Source organism: Hypanus sabinus, chromosome 19 (assembly GCF_030144855.1).
Source record: "Hypanus sabinus isolate sHypSab1 chromosome 19, sHypSab1.hap1, whole genome shotgun sequence".
Taxonomy (NCBI): domain Eukaryota; kingdom Metazoa; phylum Chordata; class Chondrichthyes; order Myliobatiformes; family Dasyatidae; genus Hypanus; species Hypanus sabinus.
The window spans coordinates 22,028,284-22,045,933 of NC_082724.1; the positions used below are offsets into that span (position 1 = coordinate 22,028,284).

At 37.0% G+C, this 17,650-nt stretch overlaps 1 protein-coding gene across 3 annotated transcripts in view; it reads left to right on the forward strand.

Annotated features, from left to right (window-relative positions):
* cacna2d3a (calcium channel, voltage-dependent, alpha 2/delta subunit 3a) overlaps window positions 1–17,650 on the forward strand; it is an 893,404-nt gene that overhangs the window by 771,023 nt on the left and 104,731 nt on the right. For all 3 annotated transcript variants that reach the window (XM_059944148.1, XM_059944149.1, XM_059944150.1), the window contains 4 exons: window positions 1,518–1,562; window positions 1,926–1,988; window positions 15,220–15,290; window positions 16,948–17,023. In XM_059944148.1, the coding sequence (XP_059800131.1) occupies window positions 1,518–1,562; window positions 1,926–1,988; window positions 15,220–15,290; window positions 16,948–17,023 (255 nt within the window). The remainder of the gene's footprint in view (window positions 1–1,517; window positions 1,563–1,925; window positions 1,989–15,219; window positions 15,291–16,947; window positions 17,024–17,650) is intronic.

Below are 17,650 nucleotides of genomic sequence, written 5' to 3' on the forward strand. Positions count from 1 at the left end.
TTTTGTCTGTGAAGGCTAACAACGCTAATGCAACCATGTCTGGGAAAGACTGCTTTCCACAGGAACCTGAAGTTGGTCCAACACTGACACACCCCTCCTTTTGAATCATACCCTTGTTCTTGCCTTCCCTTTGATTCTGGAAAGGCCCAAGTCTTTATAGGATTGTAATAGCAGAAGAAATCAAGCAGCATGTAACCTACAGCCCGTTTATGATCCCTTTAAATTGTAATGGGTGGGGATCTTGCCTGCTGCTTAGTATTTGCTCAGCTGTACAAGGTTACAAGAAGGCATTGGGTTGCACGTTGCTGGATAGCACTAGTGCCAGATCAACATTGCACACTGATTAGTATTATGACGTACCTCAACTGCACTCTGAAGGCAGGTATTAGCACTATAGGCAAACAGCCTAATTTATAGGTTGCCTAATGCAACTCAGTCTTGTGGCTTATTAAGTTTATCCAGCAGAAAATGCAGAAGAACTTGATTCAAAGCTAAAACTGATCTCAGGCAATGGCAGAATTTGTACATTTGGCCACAGCATCAATCCAATTTCCTAAATGTGTTTTTGCTGACCATCCATGTTCAAAGTAAACATCTGTGCATGTCAAGGCTAAATCAAACACTTATTTGAAGTATTCACAGACTTGATTGAAAGCTCTTTGGATACCCATTAGATGCTTTCTGGTTCATAGAAAGGAAAGGAAGTGGGAAACCAGCAGGAATGCATAAAATGCGTGTTTTATCATTGTATAAAAGTTATTTTTGTCATTTGAATTACTTTATTATTTGAATGAACAGAATTTTTTCAGCAATAAAATGCAATGTTTCCATGTTAACATGGCCAGCCATTTTCTTGGCCTTGAACCAGTCTATAGGTTCAATCTGGTACTATGCATAGTGATATGGATATCCCTGTTAATAAAGGCTTTGCTTGCAAATTGTATCCTGTACCTTTATAGAATTATATAGGGATTTATGTTATCAGTGAATATTTTTTCATAAGATAAAATATGGAAAACAGATGCTTATTTATTCTGCAAACTTATTTTGTTTCTTTGTAAGATGGAGAAAGTTCATTTTGTGTTGTACTTTGTATCTCAGGCACAGCTCAAGTTTCTTCACAAGCAATGAATTAATTTGATGTGGGGGAAAAATGGTAAATATTGCTGTTTAGTATTGAAATAAAAATCTTGCAAAGTACCAGTGTAGGAGTGTCTTGCAAATAGTTGGGACCACTTATACCTGCTTAGTCTTATCAGCCTCTGGCAATTAATCCCAGCCCGTTTAGTGGAGAGAATGAAGCCAGTCTTGGCATTGGTGCCAGCACTCCTGGCAACATGAAGGTATCTTCTAAGTCCAGTTCTGCATTCAACCTGCTCTTTTAAAATGAGTAGTGACATGTTTGAACTGGAACTTGCCAGCTTTCTGATGAGCAATTTTTAAACATATTTAAATGATAACTTATGGGGCATGCTGTTATTTATTCTGAGTGTTTACGGTGTTATCTTCTGTTACAGTGTGCTTCACTGGATGGAAAATGCAGTATTAGCTGTGATGATGAGGTAAGCACATTAGCTGGCCTCGCCAGCCTATACTTAAAGTATATGGGCCTAGAAATCAGATCATGTCGCACCCACTTAACAGACATATGGTTTGGGGAACTTTCCTAATGAGGCCAGCAGACCAGTTTGTTAGACTTGTGCAGCACACACTGCAACAGGATCTTTACAGGCACAGTCCCATTACTAGACTAAACGTTTTGGTGAATAAGTGTTTAATAACATATAAAGTAATTCACTTTATTTTGATAATAATTTCATTATCAATTGTAGCTTTATCTCAGATTGTGAAATTATGATACCTTAATGCAAAATTGCTTCTTTTTGACAATATGTTACAAATATTTCAATATCTTATGTTTGCAGATAATAAATTGTTACCTCATAGATAATAATGGATTTATTTTGGTGTCGGAAAATTATGCTGAGGTAAGCTTTTACAATAGAATACCACCTTTGGCAAGTAAAACTTTGAAAGTATGAAGTATGGAAGTAATTTGTATCCATCTATTTTGTGCCATTTAAAGTTCAAAGTTTAAAGTAGATTTATTATCAAAGTTCATATACCATACATCACCCTACACTACCCTGAGATTCATTTTCTGCTGGAGATTCACAGAAGATGCAAAGAAATACAACAGAATCAATGAAATAAAACCACACACAAAGTGTGACAAACAACTAATTTGTAAAAGAAGACGAGTTGTGCAATACAAAAAAAAAAGTAATAAATAATATTAAGAACAGGAGTTGCAGACCAATTCCTGGTTGTGGAATCAGTCCAGTGTTGAGGTGAGTGAAGTAATCTACCCTAGTTCTGGAGCCTGATAGTTCAAGAGTAATAATTGTTCCTGAACCTGTTGCCCCAGATCTTGTGCCAGGTAGGTGATTGGCTGGATACATGTTATCACTTTGAGTAGGACTATTTTAAAGATAGGTGGGACCTCCTTTTAGCTTGTTGGCCAAGTGGCTTTGCTCAGCTCAAAGCTGTGCAGTTAAATACAAGTGCCCTACATTTTTAAAATTTTCACTGGGTCTGAATGATATCTTAAGATCCAAATTTGCATCGACTAGCTTTAGTCAGGAAGGAATCTTGGCCACCTAGAAATAAAGTACAAATCAAAATGGGTGCTGACTGAATTGAGCTATCTTAGGTGCATGTCTCCAATCAAGGAGATTAGATTAATTTCACCACCTCTTTTGTATTTATAAGCAAGAGCGCAAAAAAACTTGAAGTTCTTGGATCTGCTTATAAACCTATACAGTACTGTGCAAAAGTCTTAGCCAGATATAGACCAAAGACTTTTGCACTGTACTGTATTTGGCAACATTGTCCGAATAACGAGTTTGTAAATCTGGCAGGATTTACAAAGGATGTTGGGAATGACGAGTGTTGTGTGAGGGGTGTGGGTCAGGTGGCAGAGAAGGGTGGTGTGGGTGCAGACACACCAAGCCCGAAGACACCAGGCACAGTCATTTGATTCAAAACAATTGGTTTATTGATCATTACAGATGGTCTCTCCAGTGCTCACCCTTCCCCTTTTCCCAACCATGATTCTTCTCCCTGTCCCTTTCCTACTGTCACTTCACAATAGAGACCCACATCAGTATCAGGTTTATCATCACTCACATATGTCATGAATATTTTTTTTGTGGCAGCAGGACACAGCAACACATAAAATCACTACAGTATTGTGCAAAAGTCTTAGGCACCCTGGGGGTGGGTGGTGAGTGTGAGTGTGTTTGAGAGAGAGAGAGAGAGAGAGAGAGAGAGAGAGAGAGAATAGGTACATTTTATGTCAGATGTATGCAGTATACATCCTGAAATCCTTTTTCTTTGCAAACATCCCCAAAAAATGAGTAGCAGTTACATATTGGCACTCCAAAGCACCCCCAACTCCCCCCCCACACTTAAGTAGCAGCAAGGCAATGAGCCCTCTCCCCAACTAGCAAAAAAGCATTTGCACTCTCCACTAAGCACTCAACCATGCAGCAAAGCATCAATAAATACACAGACTTGCAGGACCCAAAGACTACTCGTTCACCCAGTAGTTCGACATACTTCAGGCTCTCTCTCCCCCTAATAAGGGAAAATGAGGTGTCCCCATTTCACAGTGAGAGAAGAGGCATAACAAAACAACTTGCTGATCAATTGTGTTAGAAGTCCGTTGTGTCGCTTTTTCCGAGCTGTGTGCCCAAAGAACTCGGGTCTCTGGGCACACAGCCAGCTCGCTGCTTTCGATCTTCCGTGTACTCCCACGACACACCAGGTGGCAGCACCGATCTCAAATCTGCCTGCCTCCCCAGCCACGAAAATCCAGCACGCTGGTCTTCCAGGCCGTATCCTTGGCATATCGAAAAGCAGCCAGTCATGATGCTCTGACAGCGGGTCCCATTTCCGCAAGGAACCAAAGTCAGTGTGTAACTGCAGGCCAGTGTCTTCAAAAGACTGTGTGTGTGTGTGTGTGTGTGTGTGTGTGTGTGTGTGTGTGTGTGTGTGTGTGTGTGTGTGTGTGTGTGTGTGTGTGTGTGTGTGTGTGTGTGTTGTAGCAGCAAGTAAATCACTCAAATAAAAGCGAAAAAATTGATTGCCAGTTGGTAGCACTATACAAAAGTGTCAGCCTCATTGATTCCATGAACACACTGTAATTGATTTCGGAGTCAAGATACAACATGCTATTGCAGCTATCTGTTGTGTTTAGTTTTCCCAACTGGGGATGAATTTCTCAGTAAAATCATCAAAATTATAAAAAGCATTCTTAAGTATAATTCATTCCCTGATATTGCAGATGCTGCAGCAATTCAAATCAACTTTGCATTCAAAGTCAAGTTAGTTACAAATTCATGGCCAAAAATGCCCAAATGTTTATCTGCACTTGACAGAAATTGGTGACTCAGAATAAATTCACAATATGTTCCCATTTGCAAATCAAACAAATGTTGGCTATTTCCTTTTTGTGGTTAAAATTGTGGTATTAATGTGAATTTTTATATAATCATAATCTAATGTTGAACTTTCTGCGCACGGACATCTTTGTGAGCAAAGTAACAGACTCTGACAGTTGTTCAGATGTTTCCAATACAATATTATTAAACGGTGTATGCAGTTCACATTCCTAATTAAAATATTTCCAAATGTCTTGTCATTTCATATTTAAGTTGTCAAAGTAATGACATTGTTTTAGGCAAGATTCACGTGGTGCTATGTTAACCCTGTGCTACCATACACTAATTAATCTTTTTATCTGCATTGATGTGATCAGTATGTCTAAATGTAATGCTGATTGATTAAATAAACAGCAATGTTATATATTGTATCACATACATTCATTTTTAGATTTTCTTTGCATATAGGTGGATTAAAAAGAATTATTCAGCAATTTATTAAAAGCAATTGAATCTGTTTTTTTCTGTCATTTCGGCTCCACCCTGCCACAAAAACTCAAGCGATTAAACTCTTTCCCTCCCTTAACCAATCCAATAACTCAAACTGAAGAACAGTACAGAGTGGCCATCTGGCCCATCCGATTGAATTGCATCTGCAGCCCAAGCTCATGAACATCTGTGATCCGCTTTGCATCTGCGGTCTATGATCATGGACATCAGTCAACTTTGACCTGAAATGCTAACTCCGTTATAGGGTCATGATCATGGACATTTGTGATCTTTGACCTGAAATGCTAACTCTGTTTTACTTCCCACAATTGCAGCCTGACCTGCTAAATAATTCTATTATTTCCTATTTTCCCCCCGTATCACTTGAAGCTGATTCCCAATCCAAAAATCACCCATTTTCCTGACTCACCTTCTCTGTTCACTGCTGCTCTGTCTGTACTAATATATTACTTGCAATTACAAGCATTCTTCTGTAGTAATCTTTTATGTGGTATCTTACCAAACGCCGTCTGGAAATTCCAACATATTACATCTACTGGCTTCCGTATATCCATTCTATTCTTTATGTCCTTAAAGTACTCCAGCTAATTTATCAGGCACAAACTTCCCTTTCATAAAATCATGTTACTTAGCTGTCTTGTGATATTCTCAATGTCCTGATTTTATCTCCTAATAATTGAAGCAGATATTCTAATAAACCAATACCACTGCCAGTGACCACACAGGGAGTTGTCTTGTCTGACCTGTCCTCCGATCAATCAAATTATAATTTCCCATGAAGTCGAAGAAATGTATTCAATCCTTAATTAGCAACTAGCAAAACAAACAACCTTGAAGCGATGCAATTAAATGTAAATTAAACAAAATTAAGCAGTCAACAAAAGATATGACACCCGGCAGTCCCCAGAACCAAACAGCCCAGAACAAAGCGTGAATACATTACTTATTCCCTTCATTTTTATCACGCCCCACCCATGTAACTAACTACCATAATTAACATAATAAATGCGCAACACAGGATACAATGTAGATAGAGAACAGCACAAAACTCCGACAATAATGAATTCCAGCACTTACACATTGATAGATATTCGGATAATTTGGTCTCTAGTTCGTGTTTTCGCTTTCGTCCTTTCTTTGAAAAGTGGAGTTACAATTATGGTCTTATAGTCTTCTGAGACCTCTCCAGAATCCAAGAAATCCAAGTGCATTTGCTATCTCTGCAGCCTGATTAGATCCTAGCTTGCAAGCCAACTAATCCATGCAACTTCGTTTTCCTGTTTTTTTTTAATAATAGGGTTGACTTTTTTTTTTGTTTCGTCCCTCCCTATAGGCCCTTGATTTTCCATTAATACTGGGATGTTTTCTTGTCTTCTATCAAGAAGACCAATCCAAAGTAATTATTTAGAACTTTTCAGAATTCCAAATTGTATTCAATATTTGTTTATTTTTTTTTAGCAACACCATGGAAGATCAAGTAGTATTTTAAATAATCTAAGTGATTGTGGATTGTGTGTAGGCTTGCAATAAAATATAATGTGTTCATAACATCAGGCATGGAAAAGAATGGATTTAATTATACTTGGGATTAATTTCCCACAACTAAATGCAGACTCTTGAAACAACTGAGAGATGTTATATTTTTTTAATTCAATCCACCTGTTGGTTCCTTATGCAAGCATTCCTAAAAACTAGAAGATATTTTTTTTAAATAAACAGTTATATTAAATTTAGAAAGATCAAAATATTTGACATAGTCAAATAGCTAAATGTTTTTTGATCGCTCCTCTGAAACTTCAGCCCAAACTGGAATTGGAAACAGAAGGAGGATCTTGCCCGTCCATAATCCAATGCTCAAATAGACAGTCAAATAAAATAAAGACAAAATAAATTTTTTAATCATGTTTGAATAGGAGTAATTGGTCTTCATGCAAATAACCTTGTGATGGGAAATCCATGTGTTTCCTATTTCCAACACACATTATGTGTTGATTTGGAGATTATATAATCAGATTTCCCACTGAAATACCATCCCATAAGCAGGTTTCATATTTAATGAAAAGAACACTTAAAATAAAATTGAAGCAGTCTTTAATTTTACTTAATTTTTCATCAGATTCCTCAATTAATTCCTTACTATTGCACGTATCAGTTTTCTGATAATAATGCAGAAGCATTCGATATAAGTCGCCTCGATTAGAAGCCAGTTGTTGCATTTTGATCAAATCAATGTATTCATCTATCCTGAATAACTCATTTTCAAAGTCATGTAATTTACTGAACTGCATGGCTGAATTAAGTTTAATTGCTGGCAAAGTGTAGGTAATCCCAGTAATATTGCCAAGGAAACTGATCTATGTTTCATTTCACAAAGGATATGATTTCCACTTGATCATGTCATTCCATCCAAAGAGAATAGGAATTTATTTATTTAGCGATATAGTGTGGAGTCGATCCTTCCGACCCTTTGAACTATATCACGCAACCGCAGACAAACCCAATTAACCCTAACCTAATCACGGGACAAGTTACAATGACCAATTAACCCACTGGGTCTGTCTTTGGACTATGGGAGGAAACCGGGGAAAACTCATGCATTCCATGGAAAGGACATTCAAACTCCTTACGATACGATGCCTGAATTGAACTCTGAACTCCAAAACACCCTGAGCTATAATAGTGTGAACCGCTGCACTACCATGGGTTAAGGGAAATACCCAAATTCCCTCAATTCACTTTGGTAATCCTTTACAGTGAGTAAAATTATAGCTTAAAACCATTTATCTCCTGATATCCGTAAAAGTCTAATCCAACTCTCTTGCAGAATAATAACTTACAGAATTATTTTTATTTTTTGAGGACTAAAAGGAGCAGAAACGTAATTGTCAACAAAAAGTAATATTGCATTGAACTTCAAAATGTTGATAGGCTTTGGCAAAAAGATTGTTTTTCAAGTTCAAGTGGATGCTGGAAAGTTAGAGATGTTCATGGGAGGAGTTCTAGAAAAGTGACCCCATATGACTTGAAGAATCTTTAGCATCAAGATGAGGGGTTGGGGTGTGGAAATGGTTTTCTTAAGTCAGACAGACAGAGAGTTCTTTGGCACCAGGGAGAGGGCAGAATCAGAGCTGGGGAAGGTTAAGCAGATCAAAATTAGGAAAGGCAAGAATCAATTTTAAACACAAAACTCTTTACTCTATTTTTGAGGTACCCTGGGAGCAGGTGTCTGGGGTCATTTGATAAATAGAACCTGAGGCTAAATAAAAAAATGATCAGCAGGTTCTTAATGAGATGAATTTTAAGAATGATGGCTGATTAGTGGCTGGCCAGAAGAATAATGGGGATTGTGGAATTTGAAGTATCATAGAATCTTGACAGTGGTGAAGCATTCTATAGAATATTTTATATTCCACTCTATACCATCTGAGTAACTCAGAGGTTCCCAACCTGGAGTTCATGGACCCATTGCTTAATGGTATTGGTCCATGGCATATAAAATGTTGGGAACCCCTGGAGTAATGTATCCTTGGTATCCAAGCTTCATCCTGATAAATAGAAGCTGCAACACTCATGAAGCTGTGCCATTGAGATATGGCGGTCAGAACACAGCTCACAGTGATTTAACCAAGCTGTTCTGTAGCTTCAGCATTCCTTCTGTTTCCATGTATTCCTGCTTCTGGATAAGGCCAGCATTCAATTTGCTTCTATCTGTTTCCTGTACCTGTTGACAAGTTAATATGTCTGAGAATTTGTCTGTTTTGAATTACACTGTTACTACTATTTGTCTGTTTTTATGTTCCAAATGGATTGACTCATATTTGCTGACACTGAATTTCATTGTCCAAGCATTTAATCCATCTGTACCTCTCTGTAACATTATGCTTCCATCTACACTGATACTCGTGCTATCAATTTCATAATCAGAATGCTTAGATATGTGGTTGCCCCCCACTCAGGTTCTTCCACCAGTGATAGACCACTGATCAGAAAACTCTTTCATTATTCCTGCTTTTGGTCTCTTTTACCATTCAATCAAATAAGCATTTTTTTTTAAATTTCATGAGTATTAACTTTCTTCTTTAATCAAAAAAAAAATAAAATCAACTAACTTTGTTCATCATCTCCTTGAGCCACCTTTTCAAAACTTTCTGTAAGATTCATCATGCATGCTCTGTCCTTCACTGCAACACGATAGCTTTTACTGATCAACTGAAAATGTTCTATGTGGCTGTTCTTAATTATAGATTGTACTAATTGCCAACAAGAGATAACAGGGTAACTGGTCTATAATTCTTTGGATTCCCTTTCACATTTCTTAAATAGTATAATGAGTGTATAACTTCTAAAGAAATCATTTTTGGAACAAGAAAATATGGAAGAATTTTGTTGGTACATCTTTGGTGTTCTCACCCAATTGCTTTAAATGCCCGATCCTGCTGACTTGCCACTTTTGGTGAGGTTCATTTGTTTCACTCTTAATTTCCTTAAGATGTAATTTTCCTTTTCAGTGAAGATTATTGCAAAGTAATTATTGAACTTCTCTGCACTTTCCTCATTTTCATTTACAATACTTCTCACGTTGTTCCTGACCACCTTATTCCTTACATAATGGTAATATTTTCATGTTGCTTTGATATTCTTTGCATGCTTCATTTCACTAGTGACACTACTGATTAGAAATTTTTGGTCTCCCTTACCATTCAATCAAATATATATTTTTTTATCTCACAAGTGTTAACATTCTTCTTTAATCAAATCAAGATAAACAGAATAAACTAACTTTGTTCATCATCTCCTTGAGCCACCTTTTGAAAACTTCCTGTAAGATTCAACATGCATGATAGCTTTTTTCTGACCATCTGAAAACTTCTATGTGGCTGTTCTTAATTATGGTCTGTACTAATTGCCAACAAAAGATTGCAGGCTAACTGGTCTATAATTCTTTAGATTCACTTTCAGATTTCTTAAATATTATAGTGACTGTATAACTTTTAAAGAAATTATTTTTGGAACAAGAAAACACAGGAGAATATTGTTGATACATCTTCAGTGTACTCTCCCAATTGTTTCAAATGCCCAATTTAAGTGACGTGCCACTTTTGGTGAGGTTCATTTGATTCACTCGTAATTTCCTAAGTATGTAATTTTCCTTTTCTATGAAGATTATTGCGAAGTAATTATTGAACTTCTCTGCATTTTCCTCACTTTCATTTACAATACCTTTCTCACATTGTTCCTGACTACCTTATTCAATACATAATGCTCATGTTGCTTTGATATTTATTGCATGCTTCATTTCACACTTCTTTATATCTCTTTTATCACAGCATTTATTTCTCTTGGCAAGATTTCAACCAGGTTTCACATTTTAGCCTGTATTTCCTTTGGTTTTATGTAATCTCTTACCACTTCATGACATTTGGCAAGTAGAGCTTTTTCCTCTGATATTTAAAATCTAATTCAGTTTCACGATGCCTCCTCTTTATACTTCTTCGCCCTGAAAGATTGAGTTTACTGTGGACAAAATCAGTCTCTTCTTGATAGAGATAGTCTTACCCAAATCTAGAATCTAAATGAGAGAAAAGGGTGGGACATTCATTCAGAGACAAGTGTTTTAATAATCTCAAAAGGGAAACCCATTTTCCACTAGCCAATCATGATTTCCATGTCAGCAGCAAGCCTTGCTGCAAGGAAATGCCGATTAAATAAGGTTGAACCTTTTGGAGCTGAACCCAGTTCTCAAGGAAATCTTTAGCTTTCCTCTGATGATCACTTTTTCCTCACTTTATCGCCGACAGTAACGGCTTTGCCTCTTTTTACCAAATCTCAAATTCCGTGACAGTCCCCCAGGAGATCCGACCATGCAGTTTATTGCCTCTGACTTTTTCACCAAGCATCCGGCCAGCCTGTCAATGTGGGTAGCTGCCAGACAGAGGAAATGCAGAGTATGTGTGGATCTCTGGTCCCTCTGCATCAAGAGAAGGACAGGAGAACTAAGCCTGTAGCACGCCCATCCCAGAGGACATCGGAGAGATGCAGTGATATGGTATAGGAAGCTACACATACTGCAGGCAGCATTTTGTGCGCCCTAGTGTTCATGACGGGATAATGAACAATTCGTGAGTGACTAGGGTAGATGGGTGGGAGGAAGGAAGGAGAGCAGTTCTGCTGCCTTGTCACTTGCTGTGCTCTGTGTTGTTCTGCCAAGCATTGTGGGTTTGCTATGCTGTTACTGGAATGTGTGGCAACACTTATAGCTTCCCTGAGCACATCCTTGGATGTATTGTTTGTTAATGCAAACAACATATTTTATTGCATGTTTTGATGCACATCTCATAAATATATCTGAATCTGACTACGGCTTTACACTTTGAAGTTCTATCTGAATGGACAGGAAGAACATTTCCAGATATTAGTTCCTTGACTTCCATGTGGAGATGGAGTTTTTGAACATTTTTAAGGCTAAAATGGACTGATCTTTAGAATATGGGTTGAGGGTAGGGGGTGAGCTTGAGAGGCTTTTCAAGGGAGAGATTGGACAGGCTAGGACATTCTTTCTTGAACTGCAGGAGAAACTGAGATGATGTTATAGAGATCATGATGGGGCATAGATAGGGTAATTGCACTCCATGTTGCTCCCCCAGAGTCGGTGAAACAAGAACTACAGGGCACCAGTTTAAGGTGAGAGGAGAAAGCTTTAATAAGAGCTTGAGGAGCAAAGTTTTACGCAGAGACTGGTACTCGTGTGCAATGAGCTGCCGGAGGAAGTGGTTGAGGTACAATACAAACTTTTAAGAAAGAGTTGGATGGGTTCATGGATATGAAAGGTTTAGAAAGTTTTGGGGCAAATGCAGAGGAACTAGCATGGATGGACAACATGGTCAACGTGAACAATTTGAGTAAAGAGATTGTTTCCATTCAGTATGGCTCTATGGAACTTGCACAAAAGTCTTGTGCACATTCAAGGACAGTGGACACTAATTAGTAATCATGCTAAAAAAACAGCATTAACTTGAAGGCAAAGGCTTGCTTTGGCTCAGTTAAAAGAACCCCAGCCTCACCTGGTCCACAACTGGTGAAATAATGATTTTGGAGAGATTGACAGATATTTTCTTTAAGTGGTTTTCTTTGTGTTCACTCTTTGTGTCCTTGGTTCCTGATCATTTGTCCAGCTGACTCAACCATATCATCCCAGCAGCCTCTAATTTCCAATGTCCTTTCCTTAGACCTTGTCCCCATATCCAACTCGTCTATCGCAACCTTTCCTTTTTCTCTTTTACCTAGTTATTACCAACCTGGATGCTTTCTGCAATTGTGGAACTAACAGAGGAAAAGCCTTTGTACAGAGTGGACAAATCTTGTTCAGTGATTTGCCACTGGAATGACATAGCTTTATGATGGTTCTGTTTCAACTTCATAGCTCATCGAGAACTTTAAGGAGAATTGGGATTGTTGGTGTCCTGACCTGCCCCTCTAATACTGAACACAGTTTTGACTTCTAGTTCTGTGTGTTGCAGGATGGAGGTCTGGAATAGGCTGAAGGTCAGATGATGGTGCACAGGGCAGAGAGTGGTGGGGGTGAAAACAAGGCATAGATGAACTTAGCCGTAGCCCAGTCTAATATGTGCATGCACATCTTCACATAGAATTATAAGCAAAGCAGGGATAAAATCATTGGACAACAAATTTTTTCAAAAATGTTGCTTCCTCAGAATATTTTTTGTTTATGATAGACCACTTGAAGCAGAATACAAAAATAATTTAAGGCTAGTTTTATCATGCAGGAATTTGCAAAAACAAGGAATTAAAATTTATTGAGTATAATACGTTTAATTGCATAATACAATAGTTCAACTAAGCTAAAAATGTTTTATTGATGATCTTCATTTGTACTCAATGTCTGAGGCTTCTCATTAAGTGTCCAACAATAATCAGCCAGCTTTGATGGATTCCAGTTGCCCTGATACCGTTTCTCCATGACCACACTGTCCTGGTGAAATCTTTCACTATGCTCATCACTGACAGTGCCAGGACTTGCAGGGAAAAAGTCTACATGGAAATGCAGAAAATGAATCTTTAGTGACATGTTTCACTTCACAGTTTTGTATGCTTAAAGCATGTTGTCAACCAGCTGCACATAGCTTGATGCTCTGTAGTTGCCAAAAAAAGTTTCAACAACAACCTTAAATACCTTCCATGGAATTTTCTCCAGTCCCACTCGAGGTTCCTCGAACTGCCTGTCATTGATGACCTGTTTGATTTCTGGACCAACAAAAATGCCCTCCTTAATCTTGGCATCAGTTATTCTGACAGATTAAGAATAGAAGTAACAAATTTAAACAAAAAACATGCTGAATAGGGAAGTTTCATGGTGATTTTTCATGATCAGCAGCTCAAAATCCATAAGATACACCCAAAAGTACTCTGGAAACAAAATCTCTGTCATCCCGTGTATCAGTATGAAATACACAGAATGGCGATGTACATACAAAAATATGCATTATAGGCAAATAAGATAATATTTATAACAAATTGCTCTTTTTTCACATCACCTTTAGCTAAAATGTTAAATGGAATGGGTGATACCTTAATGAAAATTTTCAACCAACCTGATGAATTAGGTCAGGGTTCCCAACCTGGGTCCACGGACCTCTTGCTTAATGGGTATTGAACCATGGCATAAAATAGTTAGGAAACCCCTGAATTAAATGATCTTGTATAATATCACAGGACCAATTTTTATTCACATACTAATTTCTGACAGAAAAATAAACATTTATTTTTACATAAAAAACAAAGTACAGTATGATGTACAGAGCACAGTAATGCCAAAGGTTGTAAAAAGCTAGGTCAAGATTCTCATTTACCTCAATTTATAAACTCTATCACTGTTTTAGCTTTGCAGTGAATGTCAATTCTATAAGTTCTGAAAGGCTTAATCTTCACCCTTAGATATACAATCAGTGGCCAGTTTATTAGGTACACCTGCATACTTGCTTGCTAATGCAGCTATCTAATCAGCCAGTCACATGGTGGCAACTCCACACACAAAGTACACAAACTTGGTCAAGATGTTCAGTTATTATTCAGACTAAACATCAGAATAGGAGGAAATGTGATCTTAGTGACTGGGATTTACAGGAACCACAGTCTCTAGAGTTTACAGAGAAATAAACAAAAGAGTGGCAGCACTGTGGGTGAAAATGCCTTGTTAATGAGAGAGATGAGTCTCATTCAAGCTGACAAGAAGACAACAATGACTCAAGTAACTATGGGTTACAACAGTGGTGCACAGGAAAGCACCTCTGAATGCACAATACGTCGAACGTTGAAATGGATGGGCCACAGCAACAGATATCCATATCGAGTTCCATTTCTATACCTAATAAAGTGGCCACTGAATACATGTACTGAACATGTAAACCAGTTTAGGTTATTGGTTGTATTTCAATTCTAAACTTCAGTTCATCTCAGTAAAACTCAAGAAGTTTAATGTAATGTGCAGCAACTATCATATTGCACACAAAGGACTGTGTACTGAGGGCAATTTTCTGTAGTAAAAATTAACTTGGAGTTACCATAAGAGGAAACCTAATATGAAGATAATTGAAATCTAAATAAACTCTTTAATAAAAACTTTATATATTTCTACATCAGCCTATGTTTGATTTAACATTTTACTGATGCAAATTTCTTCTAAAGGGACTTCATTTATTTCAAAATAGATGTCTTTTAATAAAGAATACAAATTCTTCCAAATTCTGCTGTACCTGGTTAAAACATTTTACTTTCCAAGTGGTGATCATTTCCAAAAGGCGCTATTCAATTCCTATTTGAGATTGCATTTTAATTCCTTCTGTTACTATCAGAAAGCACATTTTATAAAGTGACAAACCCTTTGATGGAACAGATATTTATACGTCATGTGGAATATTTATTTCTTGATAAATAATTCCTTGCCACATGACATATAAGCTGTTACTATTCCCTCGCATTGTGTTACAAAATTTATAGATTTGTTTTAAAACCTGTGCGCTACATAATTCATGTGTAGTATTGGCTTCCTTGTCTGATCTTTCATGCAGTGCATTATTTTCATAAACCTTCTTGACTTTTGGGTTTTCTGTGATTTCTGAATGCTAATGAGCTCTCCAAAACCTATCTTTGTAACTGTCACATTAGGAAATGTCAAACACAAGTCTTAGTCTCTTTGAATTTTGTACTTTTCAATCCCCTTAAAATTGCTTGTTTCTTTTCTTCCTAGACTGGAACATTTTTTGGTGAAGTGGAAGGAGCTGTTATGAACAAACTATTAATGATGGGCTCTTTTAAACGGTAAGAATAATCCATGATGGAACTAAACCATCTGCTTTAAATTTGAGTCACTTTCCAAATATTGTATTAAAAATTACAATGATTCTAAATATTTCTTTATTAGGGTAAAATATTCAACAAATAAAACTGAACAAGATAATCAGGATTATTTCTTTAATGATTCCAGTGTATGGGAATTTAATTCTCCATTGTAAATCCCTGATTGTATCTCAACCTGTCCAACATGAAAAAGGTCAGTGGATAATTCACACAATGTATTCAGAGCTTGATGCTCCTTTTAAGTCAGCAAGAAAATTGTTCAGAACAGCTGTTGACACAGAGAAACAGGGGATAAGTAGCATTAAAATCTTATGACCCAATAATGTCTTCTATGTTATAATAGACCTTTAACTGAGAAGAATAGCGGGTATACATCTGTTAAGGCAGATGTTTTTAACATAGTTGACCAGCAGAAGAAACCTTGTGCCCTTGCATCTCTCCATCTCTCGCATTCACTGTCCCTTCCAGTTGTAGCTAGGAAACCCTCAGAATGAACTCTTTGTGAGGGAACTTTCCGTTGGCTTCTTAATAGCTCCTACATTAGTTAATATTGCCATCCACTTTACCCATATTCCAAGTAGCTTCGAGTTGGCAATAGTTTAAATAAACTCATATAAGATTAGGGAAGTAAAGTCAGAGTTAGCTTCTTGGATGATTGATAATATGGAGAGTGTAAAGTATTGGTTTGGTCATGTTCCCTGCCACTGCCAACTTAGTTTCTTTGTTACTCATGTGCTATGGACAGCTTCCAAAGATTAGAAGAACAGGAATTTTGAAGAATTTCTGCTGGGCTAAGAGTAGCAGAAGCAGCTTTCTGAGGATTTTGTAACTGGTTGGACAGATTCAGACATAATATTTTGGGGATATGCTCATGGAGATGACAAACCACAGTACATTCCCTCAACGAAGAATAGGAACTTTGAAGATGGGTAGAAGTTTGCAAGCTGAAAAGAATATGTCAACATTTTTCTCCTATGCTGAATTTTAAATCATATTTCACAAGCGTAAAATCTTGACATTTTGTTGTTTGAATATTGTAATTCTCCGCTAGAGAAGAAACCATGCATAGAGGCCACCAATGCAGGCCTGATGTTTAACAAATAACTTTCTTTAAAAGGATTATTCTGCCAATAGAATAAAACATCACAGCACAGCAGCCTATGCAGAACTGAATAACGCTTTGAAACTAATGCTGATTAAATTAGAAGTACATTTTATAAGTAATGTGTTCCTTCAGGTTCAGGACAATCAGCAACCTACTGTAGTTCTTGTTACTTGGATTGGATAAAGAAGCACTTGTCCAATGAAAGTCTAGTTACCCAGCTCGTTTCCATCAATGTCTGCCGCACGGAAATTATTATGTGTTTGTAACCTCTGGCTTTCCTGAACTCACTGGGTGGTGAGAATGTTCACCAATCCCTTGCAGAAGAACACTTTTATTGTGATAGTGTTTTATATTTGTTACTATGCCTTGATCGATTGTATTTTGTCTCTTTTCTTCAGTTCCATTATTTTATGTTATGGTAGTTCGTTGTTGAAGTATTGTTTCTCATTTTGGTTTTTAATATCTGCTTGTGTTTTTTTTCCCATTAAGTAGTTTTCTGCTTTTCTTTTTTAGAGTAACACTTTATGACTACCAAGCCATGTGTAGAACAACCGTAGACAATAGCGACAGTGCACATAGCTTACTGGATGTAAGTAGAGTGAGCGTGACAGAAATGCTCCATATACTGAGACTGAGCGAAGAAATCAAATTAGAGGTGTTATGTTTTTGTAGGGGTTTGACGATTTCAAAAAGTTCAATAGGTACCCATTATTAGATCTTCAAATGAGTTTTAGCAATCTTAAAATTTAAAAAACCTTTCATTTAATTTTTGTGGCATAAGGATATTGACAATAAAAAATGGAGTCTTACTGTTTGTAGTTAATGTATTGATATTGTTACTGCTTACACCAGCTATGTATAGGAAATTGCTTTGGGATATATTGTACCTTTTTAATCTTAATAAATAGGAACAATGTAAATGCAATGACATTTTCTGTCTTTTCTGACTGTAGCTCCATACAAATAATTTTTAAAAAAAACTGGTCTTAGGATTACCATTTTGCAGTAGTTACTTTAGTTAACTACTAATCTAAAAACTCTAGATTAAATGTCTGTAGAGCATCCCACCAAACATTGGAGAATTTAGATTCAATTTTTTTATAAAAAGATCTGAAAACAACAAAGCAAATTTCATGAAAACTATTACCATAAATGTAAGAACCCAAAAGGTGCTGCCCGCATTGTGACACGCAGTTCTCCTGAATTTATCTTGTGC